At 39.3% G+C, this 24,168-nt stretch overlaps 3 protein-coding genes across 4 annotated transcripts in view; all 3 read right to left on the bottom strand.

Moving 5' to 3' along the window:
• rps8a (ribosomal protein S8a) overlaps positions 1–24,168 on the bottom strand; it is an 85,044-nt gene that overhangs the window by 5,319 nt on the left and 55,557 nt on the right. The gene's annotated exons all lie outside the window — the stretch shown is intronic.
• Positions 431–9,174, bottom strand: hectd3 (HECT domain containing 3). Its single transcript, XM_075482846.1, has 20 exons — positions 9,072–9,174; positions 8,252–8,717; positions 6,886–7,139; positions 6,647–6,782; positions 6,371–6,492; positions 5,902–6,015; positions 5,721–5,803; positions 5,455–5,620; positions 5,219–5,300; positions 4,695–4,877; positions 4,567–4,619; positions 4,310–4,478; positions 4,102–4,215; positions 3,210–3,299; positions 2,075–2,281; positions 1,842–1,971; positions 1,195–1,269; positions 1,021–1,102; positions 847–918; positions 431–657 (listed from the first exon to the last, which is right to left on the bottom strand). Exons 2-20 carry the CDS (start codon positions 8,603–8,605, stop codon positions 573–575), a joined length of 2,571 nt encoding a protein of 856 aa, XP_075338961.1. The 5' UTR covers positions 8,606–8,717; positions 9,072–9,174; the 3' UTR covers positions 431–572.
• Positions 10,995–17,999, bottom strand: best4 (bestrophin 4). Of its 2 annotated transcripts, XM_075482843.1 has the most exons (8): positions 17,717–17,999; positions 17,405–17,638; positions 15,614–15,768; positions 15,433–15,510; positions 14,711–14,863; positions 14,160–14,240; positions 13,057–13,211; positions 10,995–11,350 (listed from the first exon to the last, which is right to left on the bottom strand). In XM_075482843.1, the coding sequence occupies exons 1-8, from the start codon at positions 17,997–17,999 to the stop codon at positions 11,128–11,130; spliced, it is 1,362 nt and encodes a 453-aa protein (XP_075338958.1). In that variant the 3' UTR covers positions 10,995–11,127. The 2 variants fall into 2 exon arrangements, with proteins under 2 accessions (XP_075338958.1, XP_075338959.1); XM_075482844.1 differs by lacking the exon at positions 14,160–14,240.

The raw sequence follows: 24,168 nt of genomic DNA, 5'->3' as shown, positions 1-24,168 counted from the left end.
CTGCCATTTTTGCAGCAATCAGCTGGAAAACTTTTTCATTTCGCACAGCGCCATCGAGCTCCCGCTGCACAGCCTCCTCACCAACAACGGAGAGCAGAGCCTGGAACCGGTCCTGTGTGCTCGGTACCCCAAGCAGAAGGGTTACAGACATGGTAACGGGTACCATGGGACCGGTACGCTTTCGTGGTAATGGAAACACTGAAATAAGCGAACCGTTCTGAACCGACCCGTACCGGACTGCATAGTGGAAACGGGGCAATTATGGAAGCAGTGTGGGATCATCTTGCTGAAGAATAAAGGTGCTCAGACCAAATACAGACTTTCACAATGACAAAGAAATGTGGGATTGGCTCAGGACTTTTGCACAGTAGCATATTTATGCATAAGAGTTTATCATTAAAGTTATTAAACAAAAGTCTCAATCAGTCACTTTCAGGTTTCCATATAGCTCTTTTATTATATACAGCCATCGTTAATTGGCAGTTGTGATGATCTGGTGATGAACTCGGTTGGATTTCTCCATTAAAGTGTGATTTGTGGAGCGAGCGGTGTTCTGCAATGCAGCAGGGAGATCATTCTTCCCAGGGGCTCATGTCGGTGTCGATGGCCACACAGTTGTACGCAGCGTAACGCAGCTTCTCCTCACAAACCTTCGCACTGCAGCACAGAAAGAAAAGAGTGAGAGGAAAATCTAAATAAATGTGAGATCCTTGTCACCAGCAAGTAGTTTAACACAGAAGTCATAATAGCAAGAAAATGTAAACTTTGAAATTATTAACTTGTAGTGTCTACCACAGAGGATACGCAGTAACTAAGCATGCACTCACAACCCACAGCTCTTCATACCTTGGATAGTTGGGAAGATAAAGGGTACTGGAACATGTGGATGACTGTGGAAGTGCATCAGTTGTTTCAAAGCTGAATCAGGAAACAGAAAACATGATGAAATCTCTTGTTATATAAATCAGTTCTTACCCCCATCAACTTTAGAAAAGTTCATTAGGATGCACTCGTACTCACCCATGTTTGTCGGGGAAGACGTATATAGGTGCAGGAAGACGACTTCTACCAGTTACAAACCTCAGAAACCTGCTGCGATCCTCTGAAAATGGAATTCAAGTTCTGTGAGATCTAATTTCTTCACATAGATACAAATACAGCAAGAGAATCGTCTTCGGTTTACAAAGAACTGACCATTGGTGAAGTTTGTCAGCGCCTCCCATAGATACTGCACTCTTACATCACTTTGTTCCAGGTCTTCAAAGCGTGCTGGTGGGGTCAACAAAACATTACCATCAAAGTGGTTTCTCAGTGGAGGCTGCTTAGGATATTCTGTTTAAATTCAGTTCAGTTTTATTCATGTAGTGCCAAATGTAGTGTCAACTTAAGGCACCTGAGAGATGCAGTCCAATTATTCACTGCAATGCAGTTATAAACCAAACAAATAAGACCTGTCTCTAAATCTGAATTAGTTCAATACATATAATGCCAACTTGAAAAGAAGTTTCCGAGCAAAGGAAGCCCACAGATCGCATCAAAACTGCAGCCTAAATGCTAAATGGAACATAAAAGTGGTGAAAAAAGGCAACAAAGAAGTACAGAGAAAAAAAATAGACATACAAAAAATGTGGGTTTTTAGGGAAATGTGATAACTATAAAGCTCTATTAATCAATAAAAAACTATAGTTAACACTGCTAAAATAAGACTCAAGTTGAAGAAAACTGGAATTTTACTGCAATTCATCGACTCCTTCTGGTTTTAGCTCAAAAAGTCAACTTTTAGCTCTTTATTTATGGCTGAATGTGCTCCGGTTGTCATTCATTCCAAGCTGAACACTCACTGAGTCGTTTCAGAGCTTCCACAGTGATCTCCGGGTCTCCGCACACTTTCTTTTCCACTTCCTGCCACGTGAGCAGGTCCAGCACAGCCTGAGGAACCACCTTCAGCAGCCCCGCCTGCATGGCTGCGATCTGCGGCACACAGAAAATCAGGCACAAGAACGCACTTCACAGCTACTGAAGGAGTTCAAAGTGAGGACAAAAAGCAAAGCAGTTACAGGAATCTGAGCCCCACCTGCTGCTTGCCCTCCTCCAGCCGAGCCTTCTGCACCAGGCGGATGAACTCACTGCGGTCCTCGTAGCGGACCGCCACATTACTGCCGCCGGGGATGAGCTCCACCATCTGACCTTCGGTCAGCAGGGTGGTGTACACCAGCTCTTCCCCGAACCTGAAATCAAAGGTCTCCTTGTCCATGTTCTCCATGGCCTCCAGCAAGTTCACCTGAACACACATTAGATCAACATTCACTGAGAAGCAAAGACCGGGAAGGAGGAATCAGTGGCCAAAAATCTATACTTCTACATTAGAAGGATAGTTTGCCTCTTTTGACATGAAGCTGTATGACATCCCATACTAGCAATATCATTTATGAACATTTTCTTACCCCTGCTGCGTCCTGTGAGCCGAGTTCCAGCCTAGTTTTGGTGTTGACGAAAGTAGTCCAGCTAGTTTTCTAGGGTCCCGAAAATAAAGCCTCTAGCTTCTCAAAACAATATGTGTTCAAAAGAGTAATACATTTGCATCACAAAATTCTCCCTCCAGAAAAAGTCAGACCTCACATCGCTTGGCGCCATTTCTCTCTTCCTTCATATCACTACGGGCTGTGTAGACTGTGCAGACTGAAGTGCAGACCGAGCAGTCCCCTGCTTCCGAGCAGTAAACACCGTAACAGGTGCGGCTATCGCTAGGTGGCTGTACGCATTGATATAAAGGCAAAAATAGCGCCAAGCGATGTGAGGTCTGACTTTTTCTGGAGGGAGGATTTTGTGATGCAAATGTATTACTCTTTTGAACGCATATTGTTTTGAGAAGCAAGACGCTTTATTTTCGGGACCCTAGAAAACTAGCCGGACTACCTTCGTCAACGCCAAAACTCAGCTGGAACTCGGCTCACAGGACGCAGCAGGGGGTAAGAAAATGTTGCTAATATGGGATGTCATACAGCTTCATGTCAAAAGAGGCGAACTATCCCTTTAAAGTGGAACGTGACATGCAAGTAAAGCCATTTGACAAAACCGACAGATGAAAAGAATCCAAATGAAGTATAACAGATTCTGAAGTCCTCTACAGGTAAAAAAGTATCTTCAAAAGGTTGAGATTTATATGTCACGACTGCTGAGCAGCATGTAAATGATTTGAATGTCCTCACCAGCACCGAGTCCACTGCAGGGAAGTCTTTGCCCCAGCTGGTGGCCTCCCCAGTCAGCTGCTTCCACACCAGCCCGGGCAGAGCCAAGACCTGCAGAGGGACAGAGAAAATTAAATATCTCCATTAACATCAACTTAAACTGAAATAAACTGAAAGAATATTGGTTGAACTAATGATGACGTGTGATGTCTTTTGATTAAAAGGAAAAAAAATGATTTAATCTGTCTCTTGTGAAACTTAAGAAATGATAAAACAGAAAAAGACAGTTATGAGAATTCAAACCAGGAAGGACATAACGTCTAAGATCACTTAATAATCATATAATAAGAAAAATAACTAATGGCAGCATATTTTTTGTTCTTCCTTTGTGTGCGTTTCTTGATGATACAACCCTGTTATGCAATTCTGTCTTCATGTTAACATTTTATGAATAAAAATGTGTCTCTGACATTAAAACCTTTTTTTTTTTTTTTAACTTTTACAGAAAATAGAAAGCTTTGATAAAGAGCACCAAAATAAAAGTTTGAATAAAGCATTAAAGGAGCTGAGGCTTACATATGTAACAATCTAATTACTCTCTGCCTCCTGTCAGGTTTTTGTGAACCATCTTGAACTGTATCAACATTCACTGGAGGTAAGTTTACTTGCTCCAAACATCCAACGGCTGGTTCCATCATATAAAAGTTACTTTTAAACCTTTTTATTTCCCCCTGGCTTATAGCTGAATAGTTGCTTCCTTCTCCTGCCTCTTCTGGTGCAGTAAAGCATCTGAACTTGCTCTTTTTTTTAAGCTTTCAGTTTAAACCACCATGACTCTGTTTCTAAAAAATGCCACATCTTATTCTGTAGTGATCCAGACATCCTAAAGTAGGTGGAAATGAGCGTCACTCACCAAGAAGTCTTTCCCTCTGAGAGCCGCTCCCATCAGCTGACCGATCCACTCGTACTTGCCGAAGTCTTTACAGGATGGGTTGGGGACGTAGTAATCTCTGGCCTCTACGGCTCCCTGACAGACCAACAAACAACAGTACCAGAGAGGTGAGGACACCGAAGTCCAGTCTGATCCTGACAGAATGCAGGCAGTGATGAAGGATGATGACCTGGTTGGACGTCCTGGTGAAGAACGGCAGAGGCATGGGACACTCGGCTGAGCTGGGGCAGAGCTCCTCCGACATGTCTGCCAGGCTGTCCCGAAATCCTCCTCCCTGATCGATGATTCCCTCGGCGATGAACTTGCACTCCCACCACTGGTCATAGCGAGCGGGCCATCTGAGGAGTTAAAAGACACATCAGAAATCAGATTTTACCTTAAGTTACAAGTATGAAATATGACACGTACGAGGTTGAGAAAATTCACCTATAATCCAAAGTCTTCTCAAATTTATCAGATGGCTTCAGACCCTCATAAACCTGCATAGATCACACTAATGAGACCACAGCAACGTCATCATTATTAAAACTTTAAGGCTTCCCACTGCTCAGTACCTGGCTGAAAACAGCGTTCTTGCAGCTGGAATCCAGAGACGGGTTGTCTCTGTGCTCCATGGCCAGACGTCTGTTGATGTAGAGTCGAGGCATGAAGTTTGGCTTACTGGTCTCCGAGTCCTTCAGGCACTGAGTGATGAGGGCTGAGCGGCGTTTGGACAGCAGCAAAAACTGCTTTATGCTCTAGAGGGCGCCAAAGACACACAAGGGAATAATAACATGCGAGTTGTTGGGTTGACTTATAAAAAAGGTACAAACTGTACTGTACTGTGTCTACAGTTTAAGATCAAGCAACTCCATACGTGTTATCTGACGCGATGAAATTCACACAGCAACATTGTCAAGCACAGCAGATTATACAGCAGACACATATCGCAGTCAAGCGTCCAGTTTCTTTAGTAAGTCTGGTAATTTGGCTGGTGTTGATAAAAGAGGGACTGAAGTGGTGGATGATGAGGGACAACCAAGTACTGATGAAATGCATCACCGTGTTCTAAAATGATGGTAAAGAGCGCCTGACTCACTTTGATCTGGTTGAAGGTGCCGAGGCTGTAGTCCCAGGCGGGCATCAGATGTGGCAGCACACTGTCCAGGAGACAGATAAACCTACAGAAGAACACAACTGCCGCTTAAAACACAGACCACGGGAGAACTTTACCGTCTTTACCGCAAAGGCAGGAGCAGCTAAAAAGGAAAAAGCATCTTCATGCGTCAGACGTGCGTCCATAACAACACGTCAGCTCGATGAGCGCTGGTTTACCTCTGGATGACCAATGCTCTGCGGTACAGGATGTCAGGAGGGGTGCCCTGCAGACGGGGGTAGCGCACCAGGTTAGAGGACTGAAAAACATCAGCGTTCAGACCCAGGTCTCTTTCACAAGACGACTTGATCTTCAAACCTCGGATCCGAACGTCTATGCCCTCATCTGCAAGAGTCACAAAAAGCGAAAAAATAGGTTTCATTTAGGAAACTTCTGCAGGGAAAATAGGATCAAATGAACACAGAAAAGCACTGAAAAGCCTGACCTCTACATTCCTCGATCCGAACCTCGATGACAGGCAGGTGGGAGGTCATGTCCTCCAGCACACATATTTCTCCAATCAGATTGCTACAAACAAATGACAGGTGGTTTTCTTAGGGTCAGATTATAAAATCTGAAGCTCATGTTTGTGAATCCCATAGAAGAGGTCACTGGAGAAAGCTCACTCGTCTATGGTGACATCACTCAGCTTCTTCAGATTGTCTCCTTCTCCTCCATAAACTGTGACTCTCTTGGGCATGTAGTTGTCATCCGTTGAATCCACGGTCAGTATCAGCTTACTGGTGAACAATAACAAGCCCATCATTGACAATAAAACCACACTCAGAGAGTGGCATCATTCATCCACAGAGGGATCAAATCTGTCACCGGAAATCAAGGTAGAAACACAGAAAGATAATAAAAATCTCACTTTTCAAGCGTATACTCACTTTTTGTAACGGTTCAACAACTGAAACATCTTGTTTTTCCAATTGAATGAGTATAATTCTTCTTAGGTTTTGGCTGCTCTAAATAAATTTAATCTGTAATCTGCCAGCATGTCGGCGATGTTAATCAGAGTGCTGGCTATCATTAAACACACGACACTTGTTCTTTGTTTTTCTACTCTCAGCTTGCTGCCCGGCAGCTTCTTACTTGACCACAGTGCCTCTCTTCATGTGGAGGCGGATCCAGTGCTGTCCCTGCATGCCGTCGCTCTCCCAGTAAGTTTCAGTGTCGCCGTCGGTCAGACAGTTCACCCCCACGTTGGGATCCTCCTGACAGCAAATATCAGGATGGTTTGATTGGTGATTAGGTTAAAATAAATTCCCAAACTTACAAAAATCAATTTTATGTTAAAGGAACAAACCAGGATTTACAGAATTGACCAAATCTGTTTATTTGAGTGTTAAATGTCGAAATGTTGCTTACTGAACATGAAGACATGTCGATGCTGGTCACAGACTGCTTCACACTCCCCAGGTTTTCGTCCTCTCTTCCTATGTGGTCATAAAAGTAGTGCACCAGGTCCTCGTCACATTCGTAAGCCCAGGTGGGAGGAACATACCTTGAAAACATGAAGTTAGCCTTATTATTAAGGTATTTGCGACTCCACACGACACTCACCATGGAAACACTTTGTGCTGATTCACACAAACTCACAGACTCACTTTAGCTTCTGAACGGCGGCGGCGTCACACTCTGCGATTTTGGGTTTGGAGCCGATGTAGAGTGCGTTCTCCACATCCACCACCTGCTCCCACCTGTTGCAGGCCTTGTAGTCGAAGCCGAAGAGCTGCTGCTGCCTGCTGACGGTGTCTGGTGACTCTACGGGCACGAGCCTGTCGCCTCCCTCTGTGTGTTTACACACCAGGATCCAGCCCTCCTCCAGCTCCTGGCCCGGTCGGTGCTCCTCCAGCTGCTCCTGGAAACAAATGGATCAAAAACATAAAAATTACAAAACTACACAAACAGCAGACCTTCATCTGACGGCAGTGATTGGTTGTCTATTAAGACTTTGCTGTTTTTACAAGCTACAAAGCTTAAAGTGTAGCTCTTTACAAGACACTCCATAGACACTCCAAGACTAAACCATTTCAAAACTCATTTCAAGGCAATTTTGACTAAGACCACGGTTATTAACATTAACATTTGTTATAGAATAGAAAAATTACTTTATTCATATATATTATTAACACAACATATTTACATTTCAACTTTATTCTCTTTATTTATGTTTAAGATAAGCTGCCAAAGCAGATCTGCTCTCACATCACTGTCTCCCTGTAAAATTTGGGAATAAGAACTGACTAGCAAAGGCCTCCTATGACTTTTACAACAGAATGATACGCAGCCCTTAGATGACCATCAAGCCCCTGTGGTCATCACAGCAAATCTTCAGGTTAGTGTTACCTTAGTATATTTATTCTCAAAACTTTTCTGTTTCTTAGCAACATTCTGTGACTTCACCATCAGCTGCACATAGTGTAACATATATAAAATACATCAAATACATCATATACTGCCATCTGAGCATCTGAACAACTCCATTTGCTGTATTGACTATTGAAGCGTCTGATTCAATCATGATGCCATAAATCTGCCTGAATCAGCTGCATCTCCTCATATTTATAATCAGTTTATCCGTTTAGCTTCCAGCTCCTCTGAAGGGTAAGAATAAAAAAACTATTTATTTAGACGATTTAGGGCGAAGCAGCTGCTGACAGAAGAGGAATGTGTGGATTACTTCTGGATTCAAAGCCAGTATGTCCTTGCCCTGAGGTAAACCGCACTACTTAAATGACCAAAAAAAAAACAACATGATTTTAAACAATCTAAATTTTTCTTTTCTTGTGTAATATTGCCATTTAGAAAACGTGATGTAACTGCTGGCAAGACATTGAGGAATATCCTTACATATCACAGGACTCTTTGTACAAAGGTTAAAGAGGAAGAGTGCAGTGCAATCATCATGTAGATTAGAGTTATAGCAGCTGTTTCAGCAGATTTAGAGAAGTAGGAGTGATGTGGCTGTACCTTATTCATTTTGACCCAAAGGCCCTGGCTGTTGCAGTATTCCTCCCCTGTAGTCCGGATGCAGGTCCCTTTCTTTGGTTCAATGTTGTACTTGCATGATTTCTTGCTGTGGAGAACTTGGTGCGGACTCTCAAAGACCGACACCAGCGTTTTTCCAACGGTGGATCCTCCCGCTGAGCCCCCGGTGGAGGCGGAGGAGCCGGATGATGAATCTTTGCAGATTTTGTAGCACACCTCTTTGGGGACGTAACACAGGCACTCGGGTAGCGGCTCGCTCCTCCTGAAACTCTCGATGCACCTGTTCAAGAAGCGGATCCTGCCGAGAAGCAGGTGAGGGTTGTCGCCCAGAGACATGATGGAGTTGATGAGGGTGGCGGTCAGCAGCTCAGCAGGGGGCCGTCAGGTGACATAACACCGCTGTCCTGCTCCGTGTTCCTGCCTGGCTGCAGGGATGCTCCTGTCAACACTAAACAAAACCGAATATTTATAAGAAACACAACCTTCATTGGACACAACATGAAACCTGTTAGTTATTCTGATTTAAAGCCCCCTTACAGCGGGAGTGTTCACAGTCTGAAAGGTCAAAAATCTGCTACCCGACAACTAAAGATACCTAAGCGAATGACTAAAGTATCTCCTCATTTCGAAAGGTAAAAGTGACTGAGCTAGCATTAGCATTCTAGCAGTGTGTTCGGTACACGAGTTGATTCTTAGTTGGTATCAATTAAACCAGATGGCTCAGCTTCTTCGTATTTGTCAGAGCTCTTTAGAAGACAAACACATCGTGAGTCTTGTTCAGAAACAGTAAGCGTTAACATACCTGCTGACAAGTGCTGAGGTTTTTGTTCTCGTCTGTCGTCTGTTTCACAGATTTCCGACAACGCGGAAGTGCAACAAACAATCTTGACCCTTCTCCACTTCCGTCGCTTTCATCGTACCAAAATAAAAGTTTCCTCTCTTAATATGAAATTACCTGACGAATTTGGATAGAATTAGCTCTTTATAAACCCTGGAATTACCGCCGTACTTGTAGGATGTTAAAAAAATAATGACAAAAGGAATTTAGTTTAATAGCTGAACATTCTGGCTTAAAATTGTTGTAAATATTAGCGTTTTTAACAGATGAAGAAGAGTAAAACAAAATGCTATCACTCATTCCTTTGGAAAAATGATCAAATCAAACTTATTTTCATTTCTAAAGCAAATACATAAACAAGTCTTAATATGCAAATGAGTCAGCAGATAAAAGAGAGTGTTTGCTGAGCTTGATGAGCTGTTGCACATGGCTAATTTGTGAGGAAACTTGACCCACTGTCAGTAGAGGCAATGGAAAGGTTTCTGAAACTCAAGAAGACATTCCAACCCAGAGAGCAGCAAATGGTATTGTTTGTTCCCAGTCAGCTGAGGCTAAAATCTGGAGCAAAAATGGGAGGGTTGTACAAAGGAAACATCCAGGTTGACCCAGAAAGATGCCAAAGCACCAGAACAGAAAACTCAAAGCTATCGGCCAAAGAATAGAAAATTCACTGCTAAAGAAATAACAACAAATTAGCAGAAACGGGAGTCAATGCTTGTGACCAAACTGTAAGAAGCTAGCTGATGGAAATGGGATTTAAATCCAGAGAATTCAACAAATCCTATTAAAGATTTCTGAAGTTTTACAAAGCCAGAATGTTCAGCTGTTAGATATCAATGAACGTTCTCCAAGTGTGTGATTCTATCATTTCTGCTAGAGGTTGTATCAGGTGTTTATTTGAGCTTTTATATAAGCCTATATAAACACACAAATACAGCCCAGTTACAGAAGCCTCTTAAAGTGAATATTCTGGAGCAAAGGTTGATTCTGAACAGGTAAAAGGCGTTGTTAACTGGTTCTTGTGTCTACTTATCAGCAATAATAGGGAGGTTGGTACTACTTTGCGAGTCTCTGTGTGTCGTTGTTTATAGATGTTTTTGAAGCTAAAAGTTCTTCTTTGGACACCAACTGTTGCCTTTGAATTAGCTCAAAGGCAGTTTAGAGTATTTTCTATTTGCAACCACAACAGATGCGGTACCCAACCTAAACAGGTTGATAGTTGAAACCAAAATGAACTGAGTTGTTCATTGTTCCCAGTAACCCCTGGTTACTGAGTCAGGGGCTCTTCCCTCATTACTCCAATGTACCACCTTCTTATAAACACAGTATTTTCCACCATGGGCGTGGTGTATACCCATGGTGGAAAATAATATACAAACAACAGGTTAAAACAAGTGGAAGACAAAATAGTGTAGATGTGAGATAAAATTCTCTGTCTTATGCGAGTCCTAAAAATATCTCAAGGTGTAGTTTCTTCTTCATCTATCTTCCCTTTAAAGTGATCCAGAACAAACACGTAAGATGCAGAACTTCTTCTATCATTATATAATATTTATTACAAATTTACATTCAGCTCATTTCTTTTGAAGCTGTGTTTATTACAATTGCAGCCTTTTTATTTGTCAAGTAATGAACACAAAGATCACCATCAAAATCCTTATTATCAATGCATCTGACATATCACACGATTTTCTTTAATAACTGACTGTTCAGGGAATAAAATGTCTACAGGTTTATAAGATTCCTTCAGTAACAAAGTAATCAGTGATAACTGTCACTGCACGTAATGGTACAGAGAGAAAAGGAAATGTTAATGTCTATATTTTTATATATATATGAAACATAAAACATATATATATATATATATATATATATATATATATATATATATATATGAAATGTTTTATTTCATATATGTGGTTAATGTTACACATGTAGGTAGTCAAAACATGCCGTTGAGAATCATTGTTTTTCAGTCTTTTTGCTTCACTGCAACTGTAACAAGCACCCGGTCTTGTTCTTAGTGACTGGTGGCATCTGTTTCACCTTCATCAGCCTCGTCTTCCTCATTTGGATGTGACAGGACGTCCATCAGATAAGGGAGACTACCGCTGCGCAGGATGCCTTTACCCCTGTGCAGGAAGCTGTCGAACCCATTAACCAGAGAGCTCTGGACTGGTAAATACTGTCTGTTCACAGGTGCATCTGCCGGCTGCTGGATCTCAAGATCTTCAGCGCTCATTCTGTAAAAATGGGATAATTAAAGCAAAAACAAGGTCACTTTTGTGTCTTTATTACCATGTAATAATTAATTAATTAATTTGGCTTATATACAATCGTCGATACGGATGGTTTTTGCCTATTTTTTCTCCCTTTGTTATCGGTGAAATAATAAAATGTGCTTTATATATATAAAAAAACATGAAATAGTAAGTATTACAGACTTTCTTCACAGTATCTTTGAATGAGCACATATACTTTCATACTTCAGTAAAAAAAATCTTTGTGTGAAAAGCTCTTTTAGTCTGTTAAACCATTACCTCCTGAATTGCTTGTTAAAGTGATACTCCGGAGTAGATTCAACCTGGGGTCATTTGAACCGTGATATCCAGCCAAGTAGCCCACCCGCAGTTTTTTCGATATTGGCTGAACATCAGCTGAGTTACTGAGTTATACCGAATAGCTTCTTACAAGGGTTAATGGATCCTGGTCCGTATCTCCAAAATTACCACACTAAAATCACATGCCATGACACCAAACTTCTACAGGAGTACAAATATGGTCTGTACTCACCAAACGATGCATTTGGAAGTTTGAAAATAGTCCAGGAGTTAATTATTATCAACACAAGCCTGATAGCTTCTCTGCAGCTAAAGCTGCGTCGACGTCACTTCAGAGAGCTGGAAGCTTCAAAATAAGATGAAGGTTGATCTACTACTGTAGACAACAAAGCAAGGCTGCTCAGTTTATCCATTGATAAAATAACTTCACAACTCTAAAACATAAAAATTCATTAAAAAAAACATGTAGAATATAGCATATACTTTGTTGTCTACAGTAGTAGATCAACCTTCATCTTATTTTGAAGCTTCCAGCTCTCTGAAGTGATGTCGACGCAGCTTTAGCTGCAGAGAAGCTATCAGGCTTGTGTTGATAATAATAAACTCCTGGACTATTTTCAAACTTCCAAATGCATCGTTTGGTGAGTACAGACCATATTTGTACTCCTGTAGAAGTTTGGTGTCATGGCATGTGATTTTAGTGTGGTAATTTTGGAGATACGGACCAGGATCCATTAACCCTTGTACGAAGCTATTCGGATAACTCTGTAACTCAGCTGATGTTCAGCCAATATCGAAAAAACTGCGGGTGGGCTACTTGGCTGGATATCACGGTTCAAATGACCCCAGGTTGAATCTACTTCGGAGTATCACTTTAATACTTGACTGGCCAAACAAAATGTTGTTGTGACCAATAAATAGCCTGCTATGGAATTAGCCTGCCCCCTGCTGGATATTTTCTGAATCTGCAGCTGCAGACTGGTCCGTCAGCCTCGGGTCAAAGTCAATGCAACATCAGATAAATACCGGCTACTGCCATCGGTATGTTATCCTTTTTGCCAATAGGCTGAACGAAGGCAACAAAAGGAATATCTGCCGATAGATCTGTGTATCCATATTGAAAATGAGGCTAAAATGTTTTTAACGTGTCAAAAGAATTTGATGCAGAATATATATATATATATGTTATATTATATATTTGTTTCTGTTTTACTATCTCCCATATTATCAAATCATTGTTATTACTCATGCACTGAGGTGTAGGAGGCTGTTTGTTACTATAGCGGCTGATCAATAATTGCATTACGGATTAATACATTTCCTTGAATTATCAGTTGTGTGATGAGTAAAATTGTTTTTATCAGTAACTTCATCAAAAAGCCTTTTACCTCATGTCAAAGGTGGAGCCCATGAAAGCCGGTCTGAGAGTCTCTGCTGCTGTTGACAGAGTGTAAGGGATGGAGAAGTGGCTCTGCGACCAGTGTTTGTCCTTCACAATGGGAGCCAAGTTCTGGTACATATCATCCACAGCCAGCATTGACACCTGCCGAAGACAGGAACAGAGTTAAAGAACTCACTGTAGGTTTTCACACTGGGTGAAGAAGAGCAAAGCTTTGAATAGAATAGAATAGAAAAATACTTTATTCATCCCCCAATGGGGGAAATTCAAATTAGTCAAGTAGCTCAACATTTTTTTAAATATTGACAAATATTGTATTAAAGCTGCAGTCTGCAACTCTTTTTCAAGCATAATGCCTGGAACTGTCCGGGGATTCTGAAAGTAGTACATTAAATACCCCAATACAAAAAAAAAATGAGTTCTCTAGGTCCCCTATATGTCCCACTAGGTCCCTCCAAAGCCAGCAGGTTTGTTTACAAAATTGCAGACCGGACCGGTAAAAGGTAACCAATCAGGTTTACGAGCTGGGCTCTGCTGCCTGTCAATCACCGATTGTGCACGCGCGATACAAGGTAGGCTCGTCCCCACGCTTATTTATCTGGACTATTGAACTTCATTACGGGCTAGTCTACTTACTGTGTCTTCCATGATCGCAAATGACAGGTGAGTTGATGAATGAGGAGTCGTGTACGCGCATCTGGCGTGCACGTAGACGTGCACGAGTTCTCGTGTGTTTTGATTGGGCGGGACAGGAAGTTGAATAACTTTTTATTTTTCGGTTAAAAAATAAGCATTTCTTGCATTTTGCGACTACGGAGGTCACCGTTTTCAACTTCAAGCGTTCTGATAGATCATGTAAACTCTTAAAATGCCAAAAAGTAGGACTTTACGTATGACAACAACAAATCTTGCAGACTGCAGCTTTAACAACAATAAAACAACAATGATAATAATAAAAATTCTAGTAAAAAATAGTACAAGTAACTAATAATAATAATAATAAAAGACGAAATAAACAAATAAATAAAGATCAATCAATCAATCAATTTGAGAAGAACTCAGCAGTCACTGTTATAAAGTTGAGGTGAAAACCTGAATGTTTCGGTCAATAAGCTGGTTGGTTTCAAAGTCATCATCATCTTCACCAAACGGGTTTATGATCAGCTCTCCCACCTGCAGAGTGGAGACATAACAGTAACTCTGGTTGGACAAGCAGTGGTGGAAGAATCCCTCCGGTTGTAAAATTACAAAACGTACTTTGAAAAGTGCTCATTTTGGCAAAAACTGAGATAATATTAATTCTGATGCATTCGTACTTTAGCAATATTTTACTGAAAGAACAGGTTGAGGCGGACCAATGTTACCTGATTTTATCTAAAACAAATAGTCAAGGTCCTCCAAATGGTCAGAAGATGAATGTGTGGGATCATGAGACACAAAGTGCTTCTCTTGTCAATCATTAGAAACATCATGTGAAGTTTGATAAAAAAAAAAAAGTCTCTCATTTAAGGAGCAGTAACAACACAGTTGTCAGGTTGGTAGTGATCCTCTAATCTAATCTAAGGCTGTTACATTTCTTTACTGTGCAGACTTTCAAATGTACCATAGCAGTAGTGTAAGGCGGCACAGACGTGTCAGTTTACCTTGAGCCAGCCGGTGTAGAAGAAGAACTGCAGCAGGGTGAAAATAGGGACGTACATGTCCAGTTTGTGACCACTGTATCCTTTCTCAGGGTTCAGGAATTGTCGACCGATTACACAGAAAGCAAAAAACGAGTAAACTGCAATAGTTACCACCTATGCAAAACAAGCAAATAGAAAATCTTACAGTCAGTTGGGTACATTGATTTCATTTATAAGAAAGACAGTATAGTGAGAAAAACATACTTTTTGAAGATTTCTTTCTCCTGTTATTTGTTCATATATACATTTTTGGTAAATTTTCGTTACTTTAGTTTATTTTGGAATTAATTTCATCCTCCAAAGCTGATTCCTAAATGTTTTCAACCTGTGTTATCCATCTGAAGCACTTCATTACTTTGATTTGGAAAGTACGGTTTGAAAAGTAAGTAAGTACTATTATTCAAGCTATTTGAAATAAATGTTCCTATTTCCTTTAAGATACTGTTAGAAGATAATTGGAAAACTGTGATACAATCAAACAGCTTGTTTAGATATCTGATTGAATCATCTTATTTCAAACCAGAAAGCAACATTAACACATTTACTGACTGAACTGATTTGCTGATGTTTCAGCTCTTGCTCCAGCTTTTAGTTGTGAACCTTATAAGCTTGTCACATAAAGTTCCACATATTTAGTGAAGAATTGTACTTGTCTATTTGTACAGTGTCATAGTTAATTGTACCTGAGTGTAGACCAGAGGGATGCTTATCCAGTCATAGTGGAACAGCAGACTGCACTTGGTTCTGTAGTTATTGAGCTCCTGCAGACACAGTAGAACAGTTTATGCACATATCATTGTCGTATTTTATGCGTGAGCAACATAAAATGCTGTGTTTCTTTGCAGACCATAACAAACCGCTCACATCCATCAGCAGCCTCAGAGCGATGTCGTCCCTCACTCGGCCCTCCTCTCTTGCTCTGGACGCCAGGTTTGAGAACCACGTCAGAGGCATCCAGTACTTGTTGAAATCAGAGTGCAGCGACTCAAACTTTTTCAGCTCGTGTGTCGTCATAAATCCTGAGCAAACATCATACACAAACTCCATAAATCACAGGTCAACTGAACCATTTTAATCAGTGTTCTGTTCAGAGAAGCAACCCATGAGTTGATCTATGACTGGAATAAACATGTTGCAGCTATTCTTATTATCAAGAAAACATGCTAAGATAGATCTGAGTCTTCTTGCCTTAAGAACAACCACATTATTTCAGTTATTTCTGATGTAATATATGTGACCAAATCTAAAGCCAGTGTGCTGTAAATGTTCAAAAAGTTGCAGCCCACCTACTTCCTAGAATCTGAAGAAAGAATAATTGAATTTAGTAAGAAATCCCAGAACTCAAGCCTCCATTTACTTAATCAGGGATATTAATAAAAATGTAAAGTTTTGGTGGGCCCACTGATTGTTTGTAGGCTCCAGAGAGAAGTTCATCCGCTCAGGATATGAACTCCTTGATCTGTTCAAATGTCTGACTTGGAAAACAGGCTGTGATTCGCTCTGTTTACGCTCATATGAAGCACATCTGAAATTATCAGTGCAGACTCACTCATCCAGGTCATAATTATCTCCAGAACATAGATAGAAAACAACAAATCTTTTCCAGTAAAGAGTTTTAAAAAATGACATTAAGTACTGTAGACATTTAAATAAAGTGCAACTTTCAGTGACCTGGACTTGCAGTATCTAAATTATTTAGTTGAATTACAGTTCAGAGATTAACATTTTTAATCCAGACTCATTTTACTTCTTTAGCTCAAAGATAACAAAATTCTTATTTGTTATCTTCATAACGACATGCTGTCCAGATATTATGATTCATAACAACTCAATTAGTCTACAAAAGCAGACCTGAAATGACCATTGCTAGAAAACTGACCAGCAACAATTCATAATAATAATTTACGGTTTTACCTTGTTTTCGCTGCCGTTCTAAAATGTGATATTCCGAACATTTTATATCTATTTCTCTTTAGAAATGACATTTTTTTTAACATTTTAACATGACATTTTTTGTTCTGTATTCCCATTAAAACTGTTTCGTCTTCTTTGTGTTTAATTCTTCATGTTTTGTTGTTTTTTTTTTTGGGGGGGGGGGGGGGTTACAGATACAGTATTCATTTAATTTGTGTCTTATGTCCCCTGAAGTGCTGATTGTTACACAATATTCTGTTTTGGAGCAGAGTGGCACTTCTGTTCAAGACATATTTTCCCATGAGGAAAAAAACAGATTTGATTGATTGAGTTGACAAAATGGTTCAAAATTAGCTTCTCAACCACAACAATAAAACTACATAACCATAAATCTGTAACTAGTGTAACTAGTTACTAATGTAAAAGTGTTTCAGTCACAGGTGACGGAAGTTTCTCCCCACCATGTCAACCTTGGTGCAGTAGAGTATCAGAGTGTATTTCTATTTGAATTAACAGCGGTTGGCTGAGTATAGACGACAAACATTTGAAATAACAAATGATTTAGTAGGTGAGGATCATTTTGTGTCTAAATTTATCCACTTTCAGGTTCACAGACAACAGGTGTTGCATGCTGCACATTATATAATTTCCTTTGAAAGAAAATATGTAATTTTTCCTGAATGAAAAGGTGACTTGACCCAATTTCAGTAAATCTGGTTGATCTTTTGACGTTTTTCTTACCAGCCTCCACAATGTGCTCCAAAGTTGGGAAACGCTTGAAAACTCTTGTGCTGATGGATCGCAGGATAAGGACTGAGGACAGGTTGGCGTATCTCATGAGGGTTCGCCGCAGCAGTCGACCCCTCTCGTCTGCCCCGTGGACGTTTCCAGACACCACCATCATCAGGTTGTCAGGCAGCGGGAAGCTGGTGTACTGACCCCACCAGCGGTTAAAGGCCAGGCTCACATAGAAACCTACCATGACAAAAACCTAAAATGATACTGATTCATGTTTAAAACTGAGAAAGAAAGAGTCTGCTCGTTCAGTCTTACCAAGAACAAACAGGACAGGGATGAAGTTGGCGTTGGTGAACTGATCACAGTAAAGGGCGACACGCTCAAACAGATCCTGCTGCTTTGGTGTGAGGAGAAACCTATAAAACAGGCTAAAAAACAGATAAATTCCACAAAACACCAGGAACTCTTTATACACCAGCCGGTAGATGCTTCCCTTCCACCTAAACAGGAGCCTGGAGAAGCCAAAAAACCTCGCATTGGCTACTTCGAGAGAGTAGGAGACTGTCATCTTTAGGTAGGGAAATCCTGAAAAATACATAAACTAGTTCAAATGTGTGGAATAGTTCATTTAGATGTGTAGATTTAAAAAAAACAAAACAGATATATCTCACCTGCAAGGGCTGATCCTGTGTTGTGTTCTGCCTTCCTGGAGAAAAACGTTGGTCCTCTGAGTCTCAATTTAAACGCCTCTGTTGCACTGTCATAAATTAACATCTTTAATTTATTACCTGGGAAACTGCAGGCCGGAACAAACACACCTGAAGCTACTGAGAATGGAAGCAGTCATTTCTCCCCTCAAATCAAACTCAAACCAGATTGATCAGATTAATTATAATTACATTAAAAATGTCATCATCTGTAAGGTTCCTGGTGTGATAGAGTTATATTTCACTGACAACTCTACAAGGACAGGGGCAGATATAATGTGTAAAAATGCTATTTAGTCCACAATATGTCAGAAAATTAAGAAAAAAAGGATTAAATTGCATCTGTCTTTATAACAAAGAGCAACAATCTGCCATTTATATTCCATTCATTCACAAACAAACCTCCCAACACACATGAATACACACAGAAAGATAGAAAAATAAGGTTGCAAAAAAAACGTTATAATACAAACATTTCCAGAGGGCCAAATTTGTAGGTTTGTATTCTTTAAATTTACTTGATTATGACAGTCAGAAATGCATTTTAGCTAAATTTACAGACAAGAACCAAAGTCCAATGTCAGTATGTACTTTAAGTAGATCTTTACATACAAACAGGAATGAAGAATTTATTTCTATCCAAGCTTTTATTATACATGTAATCATTTGGAAATAACCATAAATGGTGATCAACAAGTTTACTTTTACTCGGTTTTTTTCTGGTTTTGGATCCCTTTGATCTGACTTGCTTCGTGAAGCTCAATCTTTCTCTTCATGTAACTTAATTTTACAAATTAATTGTGAGAAACTTCGACTTTCAAAGCTCCACGAAATACTCTCTGATTGTCACATGGGCTACTCCTGTTTAGACACAGTTTTATTTACATTTTGGGGGCTAGAAAACAACATTTTGATTTGTTCTTTTTCTGTTAACAGATACTATCTAACAGATACTACAAAATCAGCTGAGCACTTTGGACCTGTTATCTGCGAAGACTTAATGCCTCAGCACAGAAGATCAAATAAAACACACAGGGACTGATTGCAGAGGTCTTCTGGTGTTATTTACTGGTGACTGTGATAAGAATGGACCAAACGTCAGAGCTGTCAGATGCGTACGTCCCTACTGGATCTCAGCCTTTGTCATTGGCTGCTTTGCTCGTCTCACTTGTTTGTTTTTCACATCGTTACAGCAGTCTACTGTAAATCAGATTCTTATTTTCCAGCCTTTTTATCCGCTGACTCTATTTGCACCAGAATGAATGGACATTTATGGGGCCATGTATCCTCCATCAGAGCCTGGGCCGGTAGACTTCCTTGTTCTTTGTCTGAATTTGCAGCAGAGCAATGACCCTCGCAGTGCCTGCATTTTTATCTTTGTCTATCACCAACAGATTTATGTATTTGTCACAATAAATCATTCTCATTGTGTAATAGTTCTCTTTCTAACTTTGGATAAGTTTAAGAACTTTGACACTAGATGTCACTATTGCACCATCAAGAGGAGCTCAATTTTGACCCAGAGTCCTGTATTTATCTCATAAACAAAGATTATTGACAGAAAACATTCATAGGAACATTCTGACATATCATGTGTTCATTTACAATGCTCCTTATCTACACTGAGATCAGCTGTCTGTTTTACATTTGGTCCTTTCATGAATTTATTTTCAAGGTAGAGAAGAATTTTAATGAATACCTCCTCTCATTTACATTCTATTACTGCTCCTGAAAAAGGGTAAAAACATAGCTTTTCCTCCTTCATATTTTGATCTCAGTCCTATATATCAGATCAGACAATGGCTTGTCTGTGGTCCTGACTCCCAGAATATCTTTCATGAATACTCCAACAACTGTTTCAGCCCAGTCATTTCCTGACATTTGCCACTGGATCCACTGGTCGGAGCAAAGACTTCTGAGAGCCACACAGAGCGAGCAGCTCCATCTTGATCATTTCAGTAACCCAATGCTGTAATTACAACTTCCCACGGTGAGTGAAATTTGAGCTCAAGTGGGAAAATAGAGAAAAGTGGGATTTCAGGTAGATGGGGCCAGCCTGGGTCATTGTCGGGGCAGAAAGCCAAGGGGCCACGGAGAATGAAAAAATCCGGAGCATGTTTTCAGAGACCGAGTGATCTGCTATAAAATGATATATATATATAAAATTTTACGAAATTGGTAAATTCATTTTTTGAAACTTGATTTATTTTCTATATTTTGGCCATTTCAAGTTTTTAATTTAATCTAAATTTATGTCTAGCCGCTCTTCTTATCAGTGTATTAATTTGTTTACATATAATTTGTTAATATTAATTATCCTAACTTATTTCAACTATTTTATACGGTGTCAAATCATGTCCTTTATCTTACGCAGCTACATTGCACACAAGGCCTCCATATCTCAATGTACTGAGAGTTTAAATGAAGGATTATATCAGTTATAATAATAAAGAAGAAAATCTGTTTATCATATTTAAAAAGTATTGAAATGGTTGTATTCATCATCATAGTGCATCTTCCAAATACCCCACTATGAATATTGTGCTTTTATTACATATGTTTCCAGTTTATTCTAGAAGACTTATGAATACCAACATTGTTTTTGGTTACTGAGACAGTTCACACTATAGAGCCCAATAACACCTAAACTCAAACACACAACACACTACAAAACATAAAAGTTCTTAATGTAAAATTAATGTTTAGAAATATTTTCATGTTGTTTAACCCTATTTACTTACAGACTTGTTAATGCAGTGGATCAAAAGTGCAAATTTATATATATTTAATACTTGTAATATAAAAATATTGGAATCAAGATTTTAAATACCCAATTTTAACTGACTGTTAGCTAACTTGCTACTGCAATTTGCAATTTCACAACAGGAACAATCATTTTCCACACCAAACAGAGAAATTTTGGACTAAAGATGGTTTTATAATGAGGAATATTAATGTAGAGGTTATTAGTGTGTTTACCAAATGCATTTTTAACTCCCAACTCATCATTAATGGTGCTTCATATGTTAGCACGTGTCCAGCTAACTAGCGAGTTAGTTTCAGAGTTTTAGTTCTGAGACTACAGAGCACGTCATTACCACATAATATCTGTTGAGGGGTTATAGGTTAGGTTTAATTCTTAAAATTTGTGATTCAATATAGTTTGGCAAAAAGGGGAGGCTAATCCTGGACAAAGTTTGAGAAACATTAGCAGAAGGTTACCACGAGCTAAATATGTTATCATATGCACAGTTAACCCACATGCTAACAGTTTGTTTCTCTTAAAAGGTAAAAGTGTAAACATTCTGTTTAAAATATGTAAGCAACTAAAGTACAATGTTTCCTTATCTGTGTCTTTCATATGAGTCTCCAACTGAAGATGCTATCTCTTTGCTTAGCCGCCTTAGCTTTATTCTTTGTGTATTATATATTGTGTGTTTTCTTGAGCAGCTTTTAGGAGAATACACTGAGTTTACTGCAGTCTTGTTTTAAAGCAACACATAAAGTAACCAGTTTAACTCAATTTATCGAGATCTTTAACTCGATTTGCTAGCCAATTCAAGTACAGAATTAGGGCTATTTCATGAACTGTTAGAAATAGACGGTGGGAAAACATATGCAGTTATATTTGTACATTAATAACAAAAATAAAAAGCTAGGGAAAGAAACAATAACTAAAAATGTTATCCACCCATTGGTGGCCAAGATCATTTAAAAGAACAAAGAAAATAATAATAATAATACAGAGGACATGACTTCAGAAAACTGCAGCTACAGCCAAGCTCACATTTAACATGTTATGTTATGTTATGTTTTTTTTTTTAGATTTACAAAATACAAAATATCTTTTTTTTATTTGTCTTTCAGAAAGCTGTGCACCTTAAATAAAGCTTAGATGGCAAATATGTGAAAAGCCATCTGGAAAATACAACTCAGTATTTTCAATTCCAGGAAGTTCCACACCCTTGCAGCACCCTCCGTCAGTCTCACTGAAACAAATTAGCTTTCAGAGGCAGCAAATGTGAGAGACGTCTATCTGTTCTCCTCATTTCAGATAACAATTGAGTTTCTATGTCCTGCACCTTCACAGTGACCTCGATCTTCAGTCTTTCGAGTAAAGACTGTGCTCTTCAATTTAAAGAAGCACTAAAGAGATATTTTAAATCTTAAACCAGCATTAAAGGCCAAACTACTCTGGCATTTTTCAGCCTATATGCACATTTCTGTGTGAAACAAATATATAGAAACATCTTTGTCCTTCCTTAAAAATGGACGACACATAACTTTGGACTTGTCATCTAAGCTTTACTTTCCACATTTTGCTCTGAAATAGCTGTGAGAATTTCCAAGGGATTACTCATTGTTTGGCAGCTACATTTCCCGGTTGCACAGCTTCATCAAGTAACCTCTTGCATACAATATAGTAACATGAAACAATATGTAACAAGTTAGACTGGAATGCATGAAACAATTACAGCAGGATGAAATGAAGAGAAACAAATAAAAAATGCAGATTTACTTAGAGTAAGCACCGATCTTTGTGGACTTAAAAACATGAAATTAACATTTACAAAAAGAAATATTCGGCATCAAATTGAATAAATGTATCTGTGTCTTTAAAAAAAGGTTTTCTTTTTCTGTCCGTTCACACTGTAAATGCGTTCCTTGGGTCCCACAGGAAAAGGTCTGGACTGAATCACTTCCTCTTACATTGTGATACTCCAGAAGTTCGACAACACTCTGCTTTTTCTGTAAAACACTCACACACTGTCTCCCTTTAGGGCAATAAAGCAATATTCTTATATTTTGGGAAATACGCTTATTCACATTTTTTGCCCATAAGAAGAAAGATATTAAAGCTATTTAATCTGTATGGAAAGCAAGGAGTTCTGGCCAAGAGGAAATGTGCTTAGGTTGACATAAAGACAGGAAGAAGGGAAAGCAGTTAATCTGACTGTACTCCCCTCAGAAGGCCCAGTCACACCACCATAACAAAGATTTATGAATTTAGTCAAAAGAAAGTCATCATAGTTGGGCTGGACTATTTAAATAAATAGGTGGCACGTACAGATTAGGCACAGTTGATTTGGATACCGTATTATTGTGTCCCTGCAAATTTTCCAACTGAAAACATTCACATGAATGCTTTCACACGATGGTCGTGCACACAACAAAAGCCCCGCATAATCTAATAGCTTTTACAGCTACCTGTACGATAGAGCTGCGCAGAAGACAGTTAACACAGAGAAGGATTTCTTTTGTACTTGACTTTGGATGGTTTTGTCAAAATCAAACATCACTGATCACTTCGGGCTAAAACATAAGCATAGGTGTGCTCGCCAGCTAATAAATATTGTAGCTGATTACCTGTACCACACCATGCAGTGTTATTAAACTTCTTATTGTGGCATTCAAGCTGTTTCAGAAACAATACATACTGCACTTTACCACACTTTATTCTTATAATCGACCAACAAATGACACTATTTTTTTGCTCCTTGTTGATGTTTGTTTTATTGATGCAAATCTATCTCATGGTTTCCTGATATTGATACAACAGAGTTAGTTGTGGTTTTGAAGAAATGTTACGTAGGCCAAAGAATACTCATGTATAGGATCACAACTTTATTTTGAGGGTCTACAATATATTTACATTCTGTAATGTAAAAAAAAAGAGCATTATTTCCATCAAATCGCACACTGTATGTCCTGAAACATCTTTTTTCCTCCACCTTCTTAAAAGGCCCACTGTGCACTGATTGGTCAGCTGACTGGCAAAGCGCAAAGCAGCTGCTTATTCTTTTCATGAATTAAAAATGAGGTCTTTCGAGTAGTTTGGGAGAAATGTACTCGATGGGTGATAATTATTACCTTCGGTGAGGACTTTTTAATTCTTAAGACCTTTTTACTTACGCATATATAATAAGCTGAGGTAAATGGAAATCCTAAAAAGGTCAATATGTCCTTTTAACGTCCTGTGAGAGACCAAGCAGACATGCTATCAATTGATCAATTTAGTCAAAAAATGTTTTAAAAAAAGAGCTTAAAAAAGAGCATTTA

The sequence above is a fragment of the Odontesthes bonariensis genome, chromosome 14 (genome assembly GCF_027942865.1).
Source record: "Odontesthes bonariensis isolate fOdoBon6 chromosome 14, fOdoBon6.hap1, whole genome shotgun sequence".
Taxonomy (NCBI): Eukaryota; Metazoa; Chordata; class Actinopteri; order Atheriniformes; family Atherinopsidae; genus Odontesthes; species Odontesthes bonariensis.
This window is presented reverse-complemented; position numbering and strand designations above follow the sequence as displayed.